The sequence below is a fragment of the Melopsittacus undulatus genome, chromosome 6 (genome assembly GCF_012275295.1).
Source record: "Melopsittacus undulatus isolate bMelUnd1 chromosome 6, bMelUnd1.mat.Z, whole genome shotgun sequence".
NCBI lineage: Eukaryota > Metazoa > Chordata > Aves > Psittaciformes > Psittaculidae > Melopsittacus > Melopsittacus undulatus.
The window spans coordinates 8,654,135-8,667,387 of NC_047532.1; the positions used below are offsets into that span (position 1 = coordinate 8,654,135).

At 53.4% G+C, this 13,253-nt stretch overlaps 2 protein-coding genes and 1 long non-coding RNA gene across 3 annotated transcripts in view; 2 read left to right on the plus strand and 1 right to left on the minus strand.

Annotated features, from left to right (window-relative positions):
* ERICH3 (glutamate rich 3) overlaps positions 1 to 3,536 on the plus strand; it is a 36,341-nt gene extending 32,805 nt beyond the window's left edge. Inside the window, exons 16-17 of the mRNA XM_034063507.1 lie at positions 2,945 to 3,442; positions 3,498 to 3,536. Coding sequence (XP_033919398.1) covers positions 2,945 to 3,442; positions 3,498 to 3,536 — 537 coding nt within the window. The remainder of the gene's footprint in view (positions 1 to 2,944; positions 3,443 to 3,497) is intronic.
* Positions 3,537 to 3,616: 80 nt separating this feature from the next.
* On the plus strand, positions 3,617 to 5,374 carry LOC117436247 (uncharacterized). Its single transcript, XR_004549664.1, has 2 exons — positions 3,617 to 3,796; positions 4,620 to 5,374. It is a non-coding gene; the product is annotated as an uncharacterized lncRNA (long non-coding RNA).
* Positions 5,375 to 8,968: 3,594 nt separating this feature from the next.
* The window catches only part of TNNI3K (TNNI3 interacting kinase), a 42,618-nt gene continuing 38,333 nt past the window's right edge, over positions 8,969 to 13,253 (minus strand). Inside the window, exons 22-25 of the mRNA XM_005151199.2 lie at positions 13,087 to 13,146; positions 11,503 to 11,672; positions 10,900 to 10,979; positions 8,969 to 9,055 (exon numbers count right to left, since the gene is read on the minus strand). Of these exons, the coding sequence (XP_005151256.1) occupies positions 8,979 to 9,055; positions 10,900 to 10,979; positions 11,503 to 11,672; positions 13,087 to 13,146 (387 nt within the window). The 3' untranslated portion in view covers positions 8,969 to 8,978. The remainder of the gene's footprint in view (positions 9,056 to 10,899; positions 10,980 to 11,502; positions 11,673 to 13,086; positions 13,147 to 13,253) is intronic.

Genomic DNA, 13,253 nt, shown 5'->3' on the forward strand with positions numbered 1-13,253 from the left:
GGACTTGCAGGAGGGAGGTTCTGCAAGTCAGGGTGTTGTGAGTCAGATGGTGTCCGAAGCCTCGCAGGAGGGAGGCTCTGTAGGTCAGGATGCTGTTGTGCACGAGATGATGTCTGAGGTCATGCAGGAGGGAGGTTCTGCAGGTGAGGGTCTTGTTGTGAGTGAGGTGGTGTCTGAGGACTTGCAGGAGGGAGGTTCTGCAGGTCAGGGTGTTGTTGTGTGTAAGTTTGTGTCTGAGGCTGTGCAGGATGGAGATTCTGCAGGTCAGGGTGTTGTTGTGACTGAGATGGTGTCTGAGGCTTTGCAGGAGGGAGATTCTATAGGTCAGGGTGTTGTAGATATGAGTGAGATATTGTCCGAGTCTGTGCAGGAGAAAGTTTCTGCAGGTCAGGATGTTGGAGACGTGAGTGAGATTGTGTCTGAGTCATTTGAGGAGGGAGGTTCTGTGGGGAAGTTTGTTTTGGGTGTGAGTGAGATGGTGTCTGAGGCCTTGCAGGAGGGAGGTTCTGCAGGTCAGGGTGTTGTGAGTGAGATGGTGTCTGAGGCCATGCAGGAAGAAGGTTCTGCAGGTCAGGGTGCTGTGAGTGAGATGGTGTCTGAGACCATGCAGGAGGAAGGTTCTGCAGGTCAGGGTGTTTTTGAGGTGGTTGAGATGGTGTCTGAGGCTGTACAGGAGGGAGGTTCTGAAGGTCAGGGACTTGTGAGTGAGATGGTATCTGAGGCTGTGCAAGGGAGATGTTCCGCAGGTGAGGGTGTTGTAGTGAGTGAGATTGTGTCTGAGGACTTGCAGGAGGGAGATTCTGCGGGACAGGGTGTTGTTGCGACTGAGGCGGTGTCTGAGGCTGTGCACGGGAGAGATTCTGCAGGTCAGAGTGTTGTGAGTGAGATTATGTCTGAGGTGGTGCAGAAAAGAGGTTCTGCGGGTCAGGGTGTTGTGGAAGTGGTTGAGATGGTTGTACAGGAGGGAGTTTCTGCAGGTCAGGATCTTTTTGTGAGTGAGATGGTGTCTGAGGCTGTGCAAGGGAAATGTTCTGCAGGTCAGGCTGTTGATGCAAGTGAGATGGTCTCTGAGGCTCTGCAGGAGAGAGGATCTGCAGGTCAGGGTGTTGTGAGTGAGATTGTGTCTGAGGCTGTGCACGGGACAGGTTCTTCTGCTCAGGGTGTTGTTGTGTGCGAGATGGTGTCTGATGCCATGCAGGAAGAAGGTTCTGAATGTCAGGGTGTTGTAGTGAGTGAGATGGTGTCCGTGATCACGAAGGAGGGAGATTCTGCAGATCACAGTGTTGTTGTGAGTGAGATGGTGTCTGAGGCCTTTCAAGAGGCAGGTTCTGCATGTCAGGGTGTTGTAAATGTGAGTGAGATGGTGTCTGAGGCTGTGCAGGAAAGAGGTTCTGCAGATCAGGGTGTTGTGGAAGTGGCTGAGATGGTGTCTGAGGCTGTGCAGGAGGAAGGATCTGCAGGTCAGGGTGTTGTTGTGCATGAGGTGGTGTCTGAGGTTACACAGGATGGAGGTTGTGCAGGTCATGGTGTTTATGTGAGTGAGAGGGTTTCTTGGGCTGTGCAGGGGCGGGATTCTGCAGGTCAGGGTGTTATTAGTGAGATGGTGTCTGAGGCCATACAGGAGATACGTTCTGCAGGTGAAGGTGTTGTGAGTGAGATTGTGTCTGAGAAGTTGCAGGAGGGAGGTTCTGCAGGTCAGGGTGTTGTGAGTGAGATGATGTCTGAGATCTTGCAGGAGGAAGGTTCTGCAGATGAAGGTGTTGTTGTGAGTAACATGTTGTCTGAGGACTTGCAGGAGGGAAATTCTGTGGGTCAGGGTGTTGTGAGTGAGATGGTGTTCAAGCCTGTGCAGGAGGGAGTTTCTGCATGTCAGGGTGTTGTAAGTGAGGTGATGTCTGAGGCTGTGCAGGAGGGAGGTTCTGCAGGTCAAGGTGTTTTTGTGTGTGAGATTGTGTCTGAGGCTGTGCAAGGGAGATGTTCTGCAGGTCAGATTGTTGGGGAGGTGGTTGAGATGGTGTCTCATGTTGTGCAGGAGGGAGATTCTGCAGGTCAGGATGTCGTGGAGGTGTGTGAGATGGTGTCTGAGGTTGTACAGGAGGGAGGTTCTGTAAGTCAGGGTGTTGTGAGTAATATGGTGTCTGAGTCTGTGCAAGGGGGAGGTTCTGCAGGTCAAGGTTTTGTTGTGAGTGAAATGGTGTCTGAGGCTGTGCAGGAGGGAGGTTCTGCAGGTCAAGGTGTTGTGAGTGAGATGGTTTCTGAGGCTGTGCAGGAGGGGGATTCTGCAGGTCAAGGTTTTGTGAATGAGATGGTGTCTGAGGCTGTGCAGGAGGGGGGTTCTGCAGGTCAAGGTGTTGTGAATGAGATGGTGTCTGACGCTGTGCAGGTGGGAGGTTCTGCAGATCAAGGTGTTTTGAGTGTGATGGTGTCTGAGGCTGTGCAGGAGGGAGGTACTGCAGGTCAGGGTGTTGTGGAGGTGGTTGAGATGGTGTCTGAGGACCTGCAGGAAGGAGTTTCTGCAGGTCAGGGTGTTCTGGAGGTGGTTGAGATGGTGTCTGAGACTGTGCAGGAGGGAGGTTCTGCAGATCAGGGCCTTGTGAGTGAGATGTTTTCTGAGCCTGTGCAGGAGGAAGGTTCTGCAGGTCAGGTTGTTTTGGATGTGGGTGAGATAGTGTCTGAGACCATGCAGGAGGGAGACTCTGCAGTTCAGGGTGTTGTGGTAGGAGCTGTGTGTGAGGTAGAGGAGGAAACTAGCTTGGGAGAAGCAGGGTTTGCTGGGGCAGCTGACCCTTGTGGTGAAGAGGCTGCCAAGGAAACTATTTCTGGGTGTGTGGAGGCTGTGGAGAAGCCTGGGACTCTCCTGGAGGCCCTGGGGAATCGGGATGTGTGCACAGGAGAGACTGTGCCTGGAGGAGAAGTCTTTGTAAAGCCAAATGTATTTTCCCAGCTGAAAGCATCTGGGGAAGAGTTGGCGCAGAAGGGGAAAACAGCAACACCTGAGCTTGGCGAGGCATTGGAGGTGGAGGGGAGTTCTTTCCTGAGAGTAGAAGACACAGTGGAGGAGTCTGTGGAGCCTGGCAAGGGTCCCCTGCTGCAAGAGGCACCTGCACTGGAGGCACTGGTGGGTGCTGGAGGGGATCCCTTAAGTGAAGGATCACTTAGGCTGGAGGAGACCTCAGCAGCAGAAGAGGAGGAGGGCTCAGCAGAAGCAGTCTTGTGTGGAAACCCATCTCCAGGCAGCAAGGCAAAGATGGAGGGAGCAGTGGAAGGGAAAGCGGACGGAGGGGTGGGGACGGCATGCGTGCAGGGGGGCAGAGCAGAGCCAAGGGCTGGAGAAGAGGGCACGGGGCGAGCAGCAGATCCGGGGGAGCGGGCAGATGGGATGGAGGGGCCGCCGGGGTGTGCTGAGGGCACAGGGAAGGCGCAGCCTGCTGGCGATGGGGCAGTGGAGGGGGCAGCGCTGTCTGCCCCGGGGCGGGGGGTGAGCGCGGTGGGGACAGCGGGGCAGGAGGGGACCGCGGATGGGGCCGATGCGTTGAGCTCCCCACAGCAGCAGAGGGCACACCCGGGCACGGGGGCCGAGGGCAGCAGGGACGGGGCAGAGCAGGCGGCGGGGGGAGCGCAGCGGGAGCAGAGCGGCCTCCATGGGGGAGCTGCATTGGGAGCAGCAGTCCCTGTCCCGGCGAGTGCACAGAGCCCTGCTGGGGCCGGGGAGCAGGGGACGGACAGTCCCGCCGGAGGGAGCCCGAACACCCCAGGAGCTGCTGATGAGGGCGAGAGGAGCCACAGTCCCTGTGAGGTGAATCCTGTGCGGGTCAGCCCCTGTCCCACACACTGTCCCCACGCTGTCCCTGTCACGAGCAGAGGGTGCACCGCTTCATCCCGTTTGCTATAGGTGGAATGTCTGCAGCTGGTAGTTGGGGTGAGGGGTCATAGAGCCACAGAATCATGGAAAGGTTTGTGTTGGAAGGGACCTCAAAGCCCATCCAGCCCCAACCCCTGCCACAGGCAGGGACCCCTTCCACTGGAGCAGCTGCTCCAAGCCCCTGTGTCCAACCTGGCCTTGAGCACTGCCAGGGATGCAGCAGCCACAGCTTCTCTGGGCACCCTGTGCCAGCGCCTCAGCACCCTCACAGGGAAGAGCTTCTGCCTAAGAGCTCAGCTCAGTCTCCCCTGTTCTGGCAGGTTCAAGCCATTACCCTTGGCCTGTCCTTACAGGCCCTTGTCCCAAGCCCCTCTCCAGGTTTCCTGCAGCCCCTTTAGGCACAAGAACTGCTCTGAGGTCTCCCCGGTGCTGGATAAGGCCAGCTCTCTCAGCCTGTCTCCATAGGATGATGAATCCTTTTGGGTGTCAGCTTCTGCATTCTTCCTTGCTCAAAAAATCTCACAGCAAACGTATTTGCTCTGGCACTAACACTTGCAGCCCCCCAGCCATTGCCATGTGGTGCAGCTACCAATGCCCAGCATCCCGCTCCCCTGCCTGGCTCCTCTGCCGCAGCAGCAGCACTCAGCTCTTCTGGTTACTCCTGCATCAGCTTGTAGGAACCTGTTGCAGCAGCATTGCAGCAGCTTAAACTTCAGCATGTTTTCTGTAAGCTGACATTTTTCTCTCTGTTCCATAGGAGCCCGCAGTCCCAGACACTGCTGTTGTGCCCCCGGTACAGCCCCAACTTGGGAAAGAAAGCTGCCTCTAAGCTTTTTCTGCAGCTCCTTCCTGCAACACTGACACAAGTTGCTGTAGATTTGTGCTGATTGTAATGTTCACTCCTTTATTTCGCTCCACGAGTACCACAGTTGTCTGTCACATTTTATCAGAGCAGCTTCTCCGTGTGCAGCAGACACCCAGAGCAAGCCTGAACCAGTCAGCCCAGGGAGCATGACAAGAGGACAATCACAAGGACATTCCACTCCTTGTTTTTCCCCAAACATAGGGAAATCCTGGACCAGCTGAGCCTCCTCCCCCAGCATTGCTGCTGCAGGCTGAGGTCGGCTGTGCTGTGGATGCTCACAGGACAGGAGGTGTCTGCACCCAGTGCCCGCAGTGGTGGCTGTGTCTGTGTCCTGACTGCTCTTCCCTGTGTGTCATTTCCTATTCTGAACTGCAGGTTCTTCACTGTGAGCGGGGGCTGTGTCCCTACCGCAGCCATGGGCACTCGCTGATGCCCTGATTCCCAGAGAGCAGCTAGGGGTGCTCGGCAGAGTCACGGGATGGGGTGTTTGCTTGGGGGGTGCTGTGAGGGGGGGGGGTCTCTGTCCTTGGGGTCCAGGCTTGCTGCTGGCCATGCTTCAGGGTGTTCTTGGCACTTGGCAATGTTAAAGATCATTGGACCAAAGCAGCTGTAATGGGTTTGTGAATCAATAAAGCCTTTTGCTTCTGCTGGTGCCAGTCAGGAGTGATTCCCTGGCCCATGGGGCTGTGCTGGGTGGTCAGCAGGGTGAAGCTGGCTGCAGATCAACACTACTGGAGTCTGAATTCCAGCTCTGCTGTGTCTCCTGGTGTGTGAAGGGTGCAGAATGGAAAGTCGTGCTAAGGACCTTCTCCAGGGGTGGACACTGCACATCTACCTGGGGTATCAAAGCCCCTGGGCCCGTCTGTGCAGTTTCTTAGTTCTTTTCAAATAATTTCATAGAATGATTTATCTTGCATCTTGTTCAAGAGTAACTTGTGCCAGTCAAGCAGGGCCTGGCCTTCAATACTGATCTCTTCTTTCTAACCAAATGATTAATGCTGAGTTGAATGCTGTAACTACATCATGCATGCACTCATGCAGAGCAAAGGCCTATGGCTTGTAAGCAAGGCTGCACCAGCACCATTTACAATTGCACATTTGTACACATGGTTGCAGTTCAAGTGTTGCAGCTGAGCAAGGGCAGAAGGAGGAGGGCAGGGATTTGCCTTTGCAGGGGTTGCCTGGAAGGGTCAGGACTAAAACTAAGGCTGTACTTGGGCACGTTGTGATTCATACTGGTCTATTTGACATTGAGCTGCTTTACTGAGTGCAGGATGAAAACACAAGAGATGTGATTTGTTGGTGGTAGGCACCAGAGAAGCCCAAGGCAAATGGTGCTGCAGTGATTGGGGAAGGAAGCTGGCAATTCATTATTTAAAATACTTGACATATTTATAACTGACACTTGTGTGTGTGATTTTAACCATCATAGGGATGAACCCTTTGGTTTGGAAGATGCCAATTGTATTCTTGTATTGCTCTAACCCCCCCCCCCCCCCCCCCCCCCCCGCAAATACTCTGGTTTTATAGACTGGGAGAAAAACCATCAGCTTTCCCATGAATATGCCATGATTTCTGAGCTCATATTGACGAGATGAGCTCTTCTCTGTCATGCTTCATTCTCTTCTCTCACATACAGGGCAGGTGTGGGTGAGCTTTGATCTGTGGTATGAAGCAGTTCTTGCCCCATCTCACCTTTTCCCCTGACAGGGACCAGACAGTTCCCCCGCTCTCACGCTTACCTTCTTCCTCCCCTGTTTCATGCTGATGAAGCCACTTGCAGCTCACTGAGCGCCATGAACTGGAGCTATGCTGGTGCATGTCCATGTGTCCAGGTCCTTCAATGGAGCTGATTTCTAACATGGTCAGAGGGCTGGAACCAGGTACACAATTGAGCTGAATTTAGCCATTTCAGTGACCGACCCTGCTGGTGCTGGGCTGGCTGTTAAAGTTGGGCCATTTGTGCACTTTCAAATGGGAGCACGCCTGTCATCGGAGAGGGTGGAATTGTGGTAAGAAGCAAAACCATCCAACTTTTATACCTAGCTGAAAGGTCTAAACCCACAGCTTTTGGATCTGCTACACTGGTGGTTCTGCTCCTTGCTAGTCACTGATTAACGTCAGTGTGAGGAGATGCAGGTGGCCCTTGGGGAACGTGAGGGTGCTCACCAGCCCCCGGCCATGCAGGACACTGATCACAGGTGAGGACACCAGCACACTCCGAGGCCTGGCTCGGCAGAAGTCAGGGGCTCCCTGATGCGGGTGCGTGAGCGCTGATGCGCAGTGACCAGAGGTGCTGTGGCCCAGCCCATGTGTGGTGCTCAGCAGGCTCCAGAGAGCATCCTGCAGGAGCTTTGCTTTGAGGCCAAACTGCACTGTTCCCTGTGTTGAGGTTATCTGTGACACAGTCCTAAATATTTCCCTTGTGACTTAAAGTTTGTTGTGAGTTCCTCTTGCTTCTGATACCTGGGAATAAAAGGTTAACATTGTGCCTGCTTGCTTAAGCAGTCATTGTGCTTGGTGAAGCAGAACCGTAGGAGTTACAGCTGCTAGGCAGAATTGTAGTAGATAAGATTCATAACTTAACATTTAGGACATTCTTGTTTAAATAGTATCCATAGAAAGAAAACGAAAAAAAGATAACCAGAGTAACAAAATTTGCAAACTTGGTAAGTTTCTGCTTTAAGATACATAAAACCGTGTTGTACCGAACCTGAGGTTTGGATAGGAGCTGAAACCCTATTGAGTCTGCGTGAAAGCAAGAGGTTACTCACGGTGATGAAGAGGAAGTACAGCCCTTCATCCCCACGACTCCCTAACGACCACCACCAGGAGGCACTGCACAAGTGCATCAATGGGACGAATGCCAGAAAACTAATTGTAATACTAGACGGGAATAAGTTTTGCATATGTATTAGGCATGAAGCAATCTCATGTATATGTAATCATTTTATGTAATATAAACAAACAGAGTGGCAAACGAAGGGCGTGCATGCCTTTGGAGGAACAAGCCCCCATGAGTAAAGCATACCTACTTTACAACTTGAACAAGTTGTGGAGTCTACCCACGTATCACTTCCTGTAAGCAAAGGCCTGGAAGGTTACTGTGTGTGTCAAAAACGATCCCTCCAACCAAAACACGCAGGTGGGTAAGAAAACACAGATGGCTGGAAGAGATCAGTGAATGTGGCCACCCAAATACCTTTATTCTCAGCAAGCACAAAGCACCCAAGGACCAGGCTTTGGTGAGCTGCAGCTGGGACCTGCTGTGCTGGGACTGTGCAAGCCCATGATGTGCAACATGAGACATGGGATGTGTCTGGGACTGAGGGAGCTCAGACAGAAAAAGGGTCTCAAAAGGTAACAGTCCAAGAGGAACGGCTTTAACCTACCAGAACATGGGAGACTGAGCTGAGCTCTTAGGCAGAAGCTCTTCCCTATGAGGGTGCTGAGGCGCTGGCACAGGGTGCCCAGAGAAGCTGTGGCTGCCCCATCCCTGGCAGTGCTCAAGGCCAGGTTGGACACAGGGGCTTGGAGCAAGCTGCTCCAGTGGAAGGTGTCCCTGCCCATGGCAGGGGTTGGAGCTGGATGAGCTTTAAGGTCCCTTCCAACCCAAACTAGGCTGGGATTCTGTGACTGATCTTGTTCAGGAGCTGGAAGCAGGAAAAATCTTCAGCTCTGCATGGTCTGGATGGTGGTGGAGAGCAACAGGCTGCTGCTCTTCCTGACCAGGGCAGACCAGCAGTTTGCAGCTCCTTCCAGTTAGCATGGGTTTGGTAGCCTCTCAATTTTGGGCACTCCCAGTTAAGAATATCTTGCTTCATAGCTCTGAAACTATGCATTTTTACTTTCACCTCATCATATTATTGAAGCTCCAGGTGAAAGCGCATCATTCCCTGTGGACATTAGAATCAGAATCATTTAGGTAGGAAAAGACCTTCAAGATCATCAAGGCCAACCACTAACCCAGCGCTGCCAAGTCCACCATTAACCATGTCCCTCAGTGCCACATCTACATGTTTTCTAAATCCCTCATATAAGGTTAACATTCATTTGTTAAAGAAGAGATGCACACCACCAAAACCCCCTAACCCTTAAGCAGGTCAGCAGAGAAAGATGCTAAAGCAGGACTTGTGACAGGGACATTTGCCACCAGCACATGGAGCTGTTGAGCATCCTCAGTGCAGCACTGGGAGCCTGGTCAGTGCTGACACGGTGATGGATCTCTCTGCAGAGGGACGGTTCATGCTGTCAGCTGCTTTCTTCAAAGCTGCCACTGCTGCTGCAGGAATGAAACCTCATGGTGCTCATGGGGTCTGACACGTAGCCTGCGGGACACAGAGAGAGCTTCGGTGGGGCTCAGCACCGCAGCGGTCCCCCCCAGCCTTCCCTGCAGTGAGAGCCTCAGTCAGGTAACGTGCGTGTCAGTTTGGGGTGAGCAGGATCATGCCAATACCTCCTCCCTGGCTGCAAACTTCCCTTCGATATCCTCTGCTGAGGAGAAGTTTAACTTGGAGGTAAACAGACCCTGTGACTCCTGTGAAGAATTCACAATGAGCAACACAAAGCAGCTCCGGTTACTGACATAAAAACACCAACCTCGATGTTTTAATGGCACAATGGAAGTTTGCCATTGGAAATTACCTGTCCTTTCAGATGGAGCTGCACTGAAGTGTTCTGATAGAGCTATTTGTACAACATTTCATTTCTTGACACTACCAAGCAGAAAGCAACCGCTCATGCTAGCACTGTATCTCCAATGCACACTCCAACAGTGCCAAAGAAACCGGTTCTTCCTTTGCATGGTGTCACTGGTCACCTGCTCCTGCTCCTCTGATTTTACTGGACTAACATGGAGAGTCTCTCCTCCCCCAGCCCTTCGTTCCCTTTTGTTCCTCTCTAACACAGACTCAAGAACCCGGCTCCAGCCTTGCCTGGATGCTCTCACCAGAGGGGTTCACTGAACATTCCTGTTTCTGGTTTTCTTCCTCCCCGAGTTTCCCAGGTGCTGGGTACCTGATGAAAGCTGTGCCCTAGGAGCTGCTCCCTGCATGCTCCCTGCAGCTCTGCAGTCACGTACAGAGTAATAACAGCAGAGCTTCTGCTCTGTTTCAGTTCCAGAGGTCAGCACCTCATCGCTCATGACAGCAGCGCTGCTCCTGGTGCTCTGCACAGCACATGGAGAGATTTTCTCTTCTTCTCACCCTATGTGCTCTGTTAGAGGAAGGGAGGGAGCGCAAGGGCCATGCTGAGCCCCGTGCAGAGGTGCAAAGATGCCAAGTGTCGGATAGATGCTTCAGGCAGAACAAACCACTGAATTCTGGTGACAGAACAGGTTGGGAAGTGGCAGGAAAGGGAATGGATGCCAGGAGAGGAAGTGAGGAGGTCCCAGGGCAAGGGATGGCAGCAAACAGTGAGGATGGTGGAGTCACTCCACACAGCTGCCATTGGAACACACAGGGAAAGGTGTCTCCTTGTGGGAGCTCAGCAGCAGTGCCTGGGAGGAGCAGACGTTGCACAGCCCCTCTGCCTGCAGCAGCACCGGTACCTTCCTGCTGCTGCTCCCCTGGTGTGCGTGTCCCTGCCTGTGTGTGCTGCCTGTCAGAGCCCAGCCCTGCTCTCGGTGCTGAGGATGCTGCTGCTGTTCTCTGCCATGTAAGGCTCATGGCTGCTGCCACTGTTTGCCCCCTTTGTCCATCACATCCCAAAGTCTGATACAAGGATTTATGACAAAACCTGTACTCATCTGTCAGAACAGAGGTAGGTGGCACAGGCAGTGCCAAAGACTCAGCTCCTGCATGCTCTGTGGTGCTTTTGTAAGAGGACATGAGAGCCTGGTTTTGCATCAGTGAACTGCAGTGCTCTGTATGGTGGTGTCTCCAGCAGTGGCTTCAGAAGATGCCTCTTGCAGTGCTCTGTCTGCAGGCTGCCTGCCTTCCCCCTGAGCTCCAGCACACTGCACAAGGTGGGTCCATAGTGCTGCCATTGGGCTCAGCAAGAGCAGCGGGCACAGTGGATGGAGCCCTGTGTGTCAGCACTGTAGTGAGCAACCTCTCCAGCCCCAGCTGACCCCATCCAGCCCGTGCACTGCTCTCTTGGGGGATGTTCTGGTGCCTCCAGAGGGGCAGCACTGGGGGTCAACCACGCAGCAGGCTGTTCTGCACCAACTCACCATTCTTGTCGATCGGGGGATATGGGAAGTTTCGTCTCATGTCATCCAAAGACAGCCCCTGCGAAGGGTGTTGCCCCGTGCTGCAAATGAAGCAGGAGGGGTCAGGTTAGGTAAGTGATCAGCTCACATCTCAGATCATCAGAACTTCTACAGAGGTGGAAGGAAAATACTAACATGAAGTCCCTCAGCCTGATGCCCAGCCACTGGCATTTGCAGTAACCAAAAAGCAAGAAGTTACGAAGCAAGAACATGTCTTGGATGCTCACACTGCATCCACTCTCAGCGTAACACCCCTAAAATAGATTGTTTGGGGCTTTACAACTGTTTGTATGTTGCTATTCCAGAAGCAATTTGTAGGCGCCAGTCCGAGGTCAATGTAGTGTGTTCTATGCATCACTGCTAACAGATCTCTGCAAGTAAACTCACAGAATCGTCTTCCAGTCCCTGACCAAACCCACTGTCCTGCCAGGAGGTTCCTGCTCATCCCTGACCCCAGGGAGCTGCCGTGCGCAGGACTGTCCCCCCCTCCTCTCCTCACACCAGAGCCGGACATGGGCTGCCCCAGGCAGGGCCCCGCTCAGCGCTGCCCCGGGCGGTACCCACCTCTGTGACCACCCCGCGTACGCCCGCGCGTTCAAGGCGTACTCCAGCTCGAAGCGGCTCCGCAGAGCAGCGACGTGGCTGCGGCCGGGACCTCCCCGAGCGGCGAGGCAGTCTGAGGAGGAGGAGGGGGACAGGGAACCGCTGCTGTTGCTGGAGGCTGGAGACATCAGCTGCGGTTAAAGACAAAACCGGGCACTGTAGTTATGTATTTACAAACCTTCCCTTGTCTTTATTGTGTCCTGCATTCCACAGACCCACAGATTGGTTTGTGTTGGAAGGGAGCTTAAAGCTCATCCAGCTCCAACCCCTGCCACAGGCAGGGACCCCTTCCACTGGAGCAGCTTGCTCCAAGCTCCTGTGTCTAACCTGGCCTTGAACACTGCCAGGGATGGGGCAGCCACAGCTTCTCTGTGCACCCTGTGCCAGCGCCTCAGCACCCTCACAGGGAAGAGTTTCTGCCTAAGAGCTCATCTCAGTCTCCCCTGTTCTGGCAGGTTAAAGCCATTCCCCTTGGCCTGTCCCTACATTTCCTTCAACATTTGGTGCACAAAAAACCTCCTGGCTTTGACCAGCTGAGGAGAGGAAAAAAGGGAGAAAATAGAAGAGTTAGAGGGAGAAAACTTGTTGTAGGCTGTGGGGCTTAACTTACCAGAGGTCTTACTCCTTAAGGCTCCTCTCAAAGAAGGCTGTGCCCTGGCTGTAGCACAGCTCAGCTCTAAATCCCCAGCTAAGTAATGCTTTCCCTGTTTCTTTTAATGTATAAGCTCTTGCCCCAGATATCTTCCAGCTGCTGCCCATGTACCATAGCAACCCCGTCTCCCATGAGGTGATGTGGCCCCTTTTGATAGTGCTTCACTGGCTTTTCTGCACTGAAAAGCTTCTGCCTCACCTGGAGTAACCTGCTGCAGTCAGAGCATAAAGGAATGCAGTAGGTTACGTGTGTCTTCTCTGACCCCTAAGCTCAAGAGCAGGGATCCATTTTACAAGGAGTTCTTTGGTTTGGTTTGCTCTTTAAGACTGACATGCAGAAATACACACAGAAAATAGCACTTCAGGAAATGCAGCCCTGAGTCATCCACTCTGACCACTCATCTTACACCAGGCTGAGGGCTGATACATTCATTTGTGTCATAGCCACAGCCCAGTGCAGGAATTGCCTTTGCATCCCCTCTTACGTTGTGTGGGTTTTACCTTTTCCCCAAGGGTCTTGGCCAGTTTGTCTTGATTCTTTTTAACCCGAGCAGTCTGGGATGGGAGGAATGGGACCATAAAATCCTGCATGGCCCCAGCACTGTGGGCCCTTATGCACTTATCTCAACCCATGGGAGTTACATTCTTTCGATTCCCCTCCCCATCCCTCTAGGAGTGGGGGGGAGGGGGGGGTAGGGGTGTGGGTGAGAGAGAGACTGTGATTGGTTGGGTTTTAAACCACGACATCCTGGCACCTGTATAAAGCGCTCCCCACAGTGCGCCTTCATCACCCAGCGCGCTGGTTAGTGATGGGGAGAAGTGGCTGCAGGCTCTGCCCTCACCTGCTGCAATCCCCACTTGCACCCCCCAGCACACACACAGACTCACCCTTACCTCGATGTTGCACAGACATTCCTCTAGTTTTGTGACTACTTCTGAGAACTCCGGCCTCCCCTGTGAACACAAGAGGAGGCAGAGCTGTGTTAAAGCAGATTACAGTGGCCCCATTCCCCTTTCCCTGAGTTCCATGGCCCCCAGAAGTAACTGCCCCCTTGTTTCTG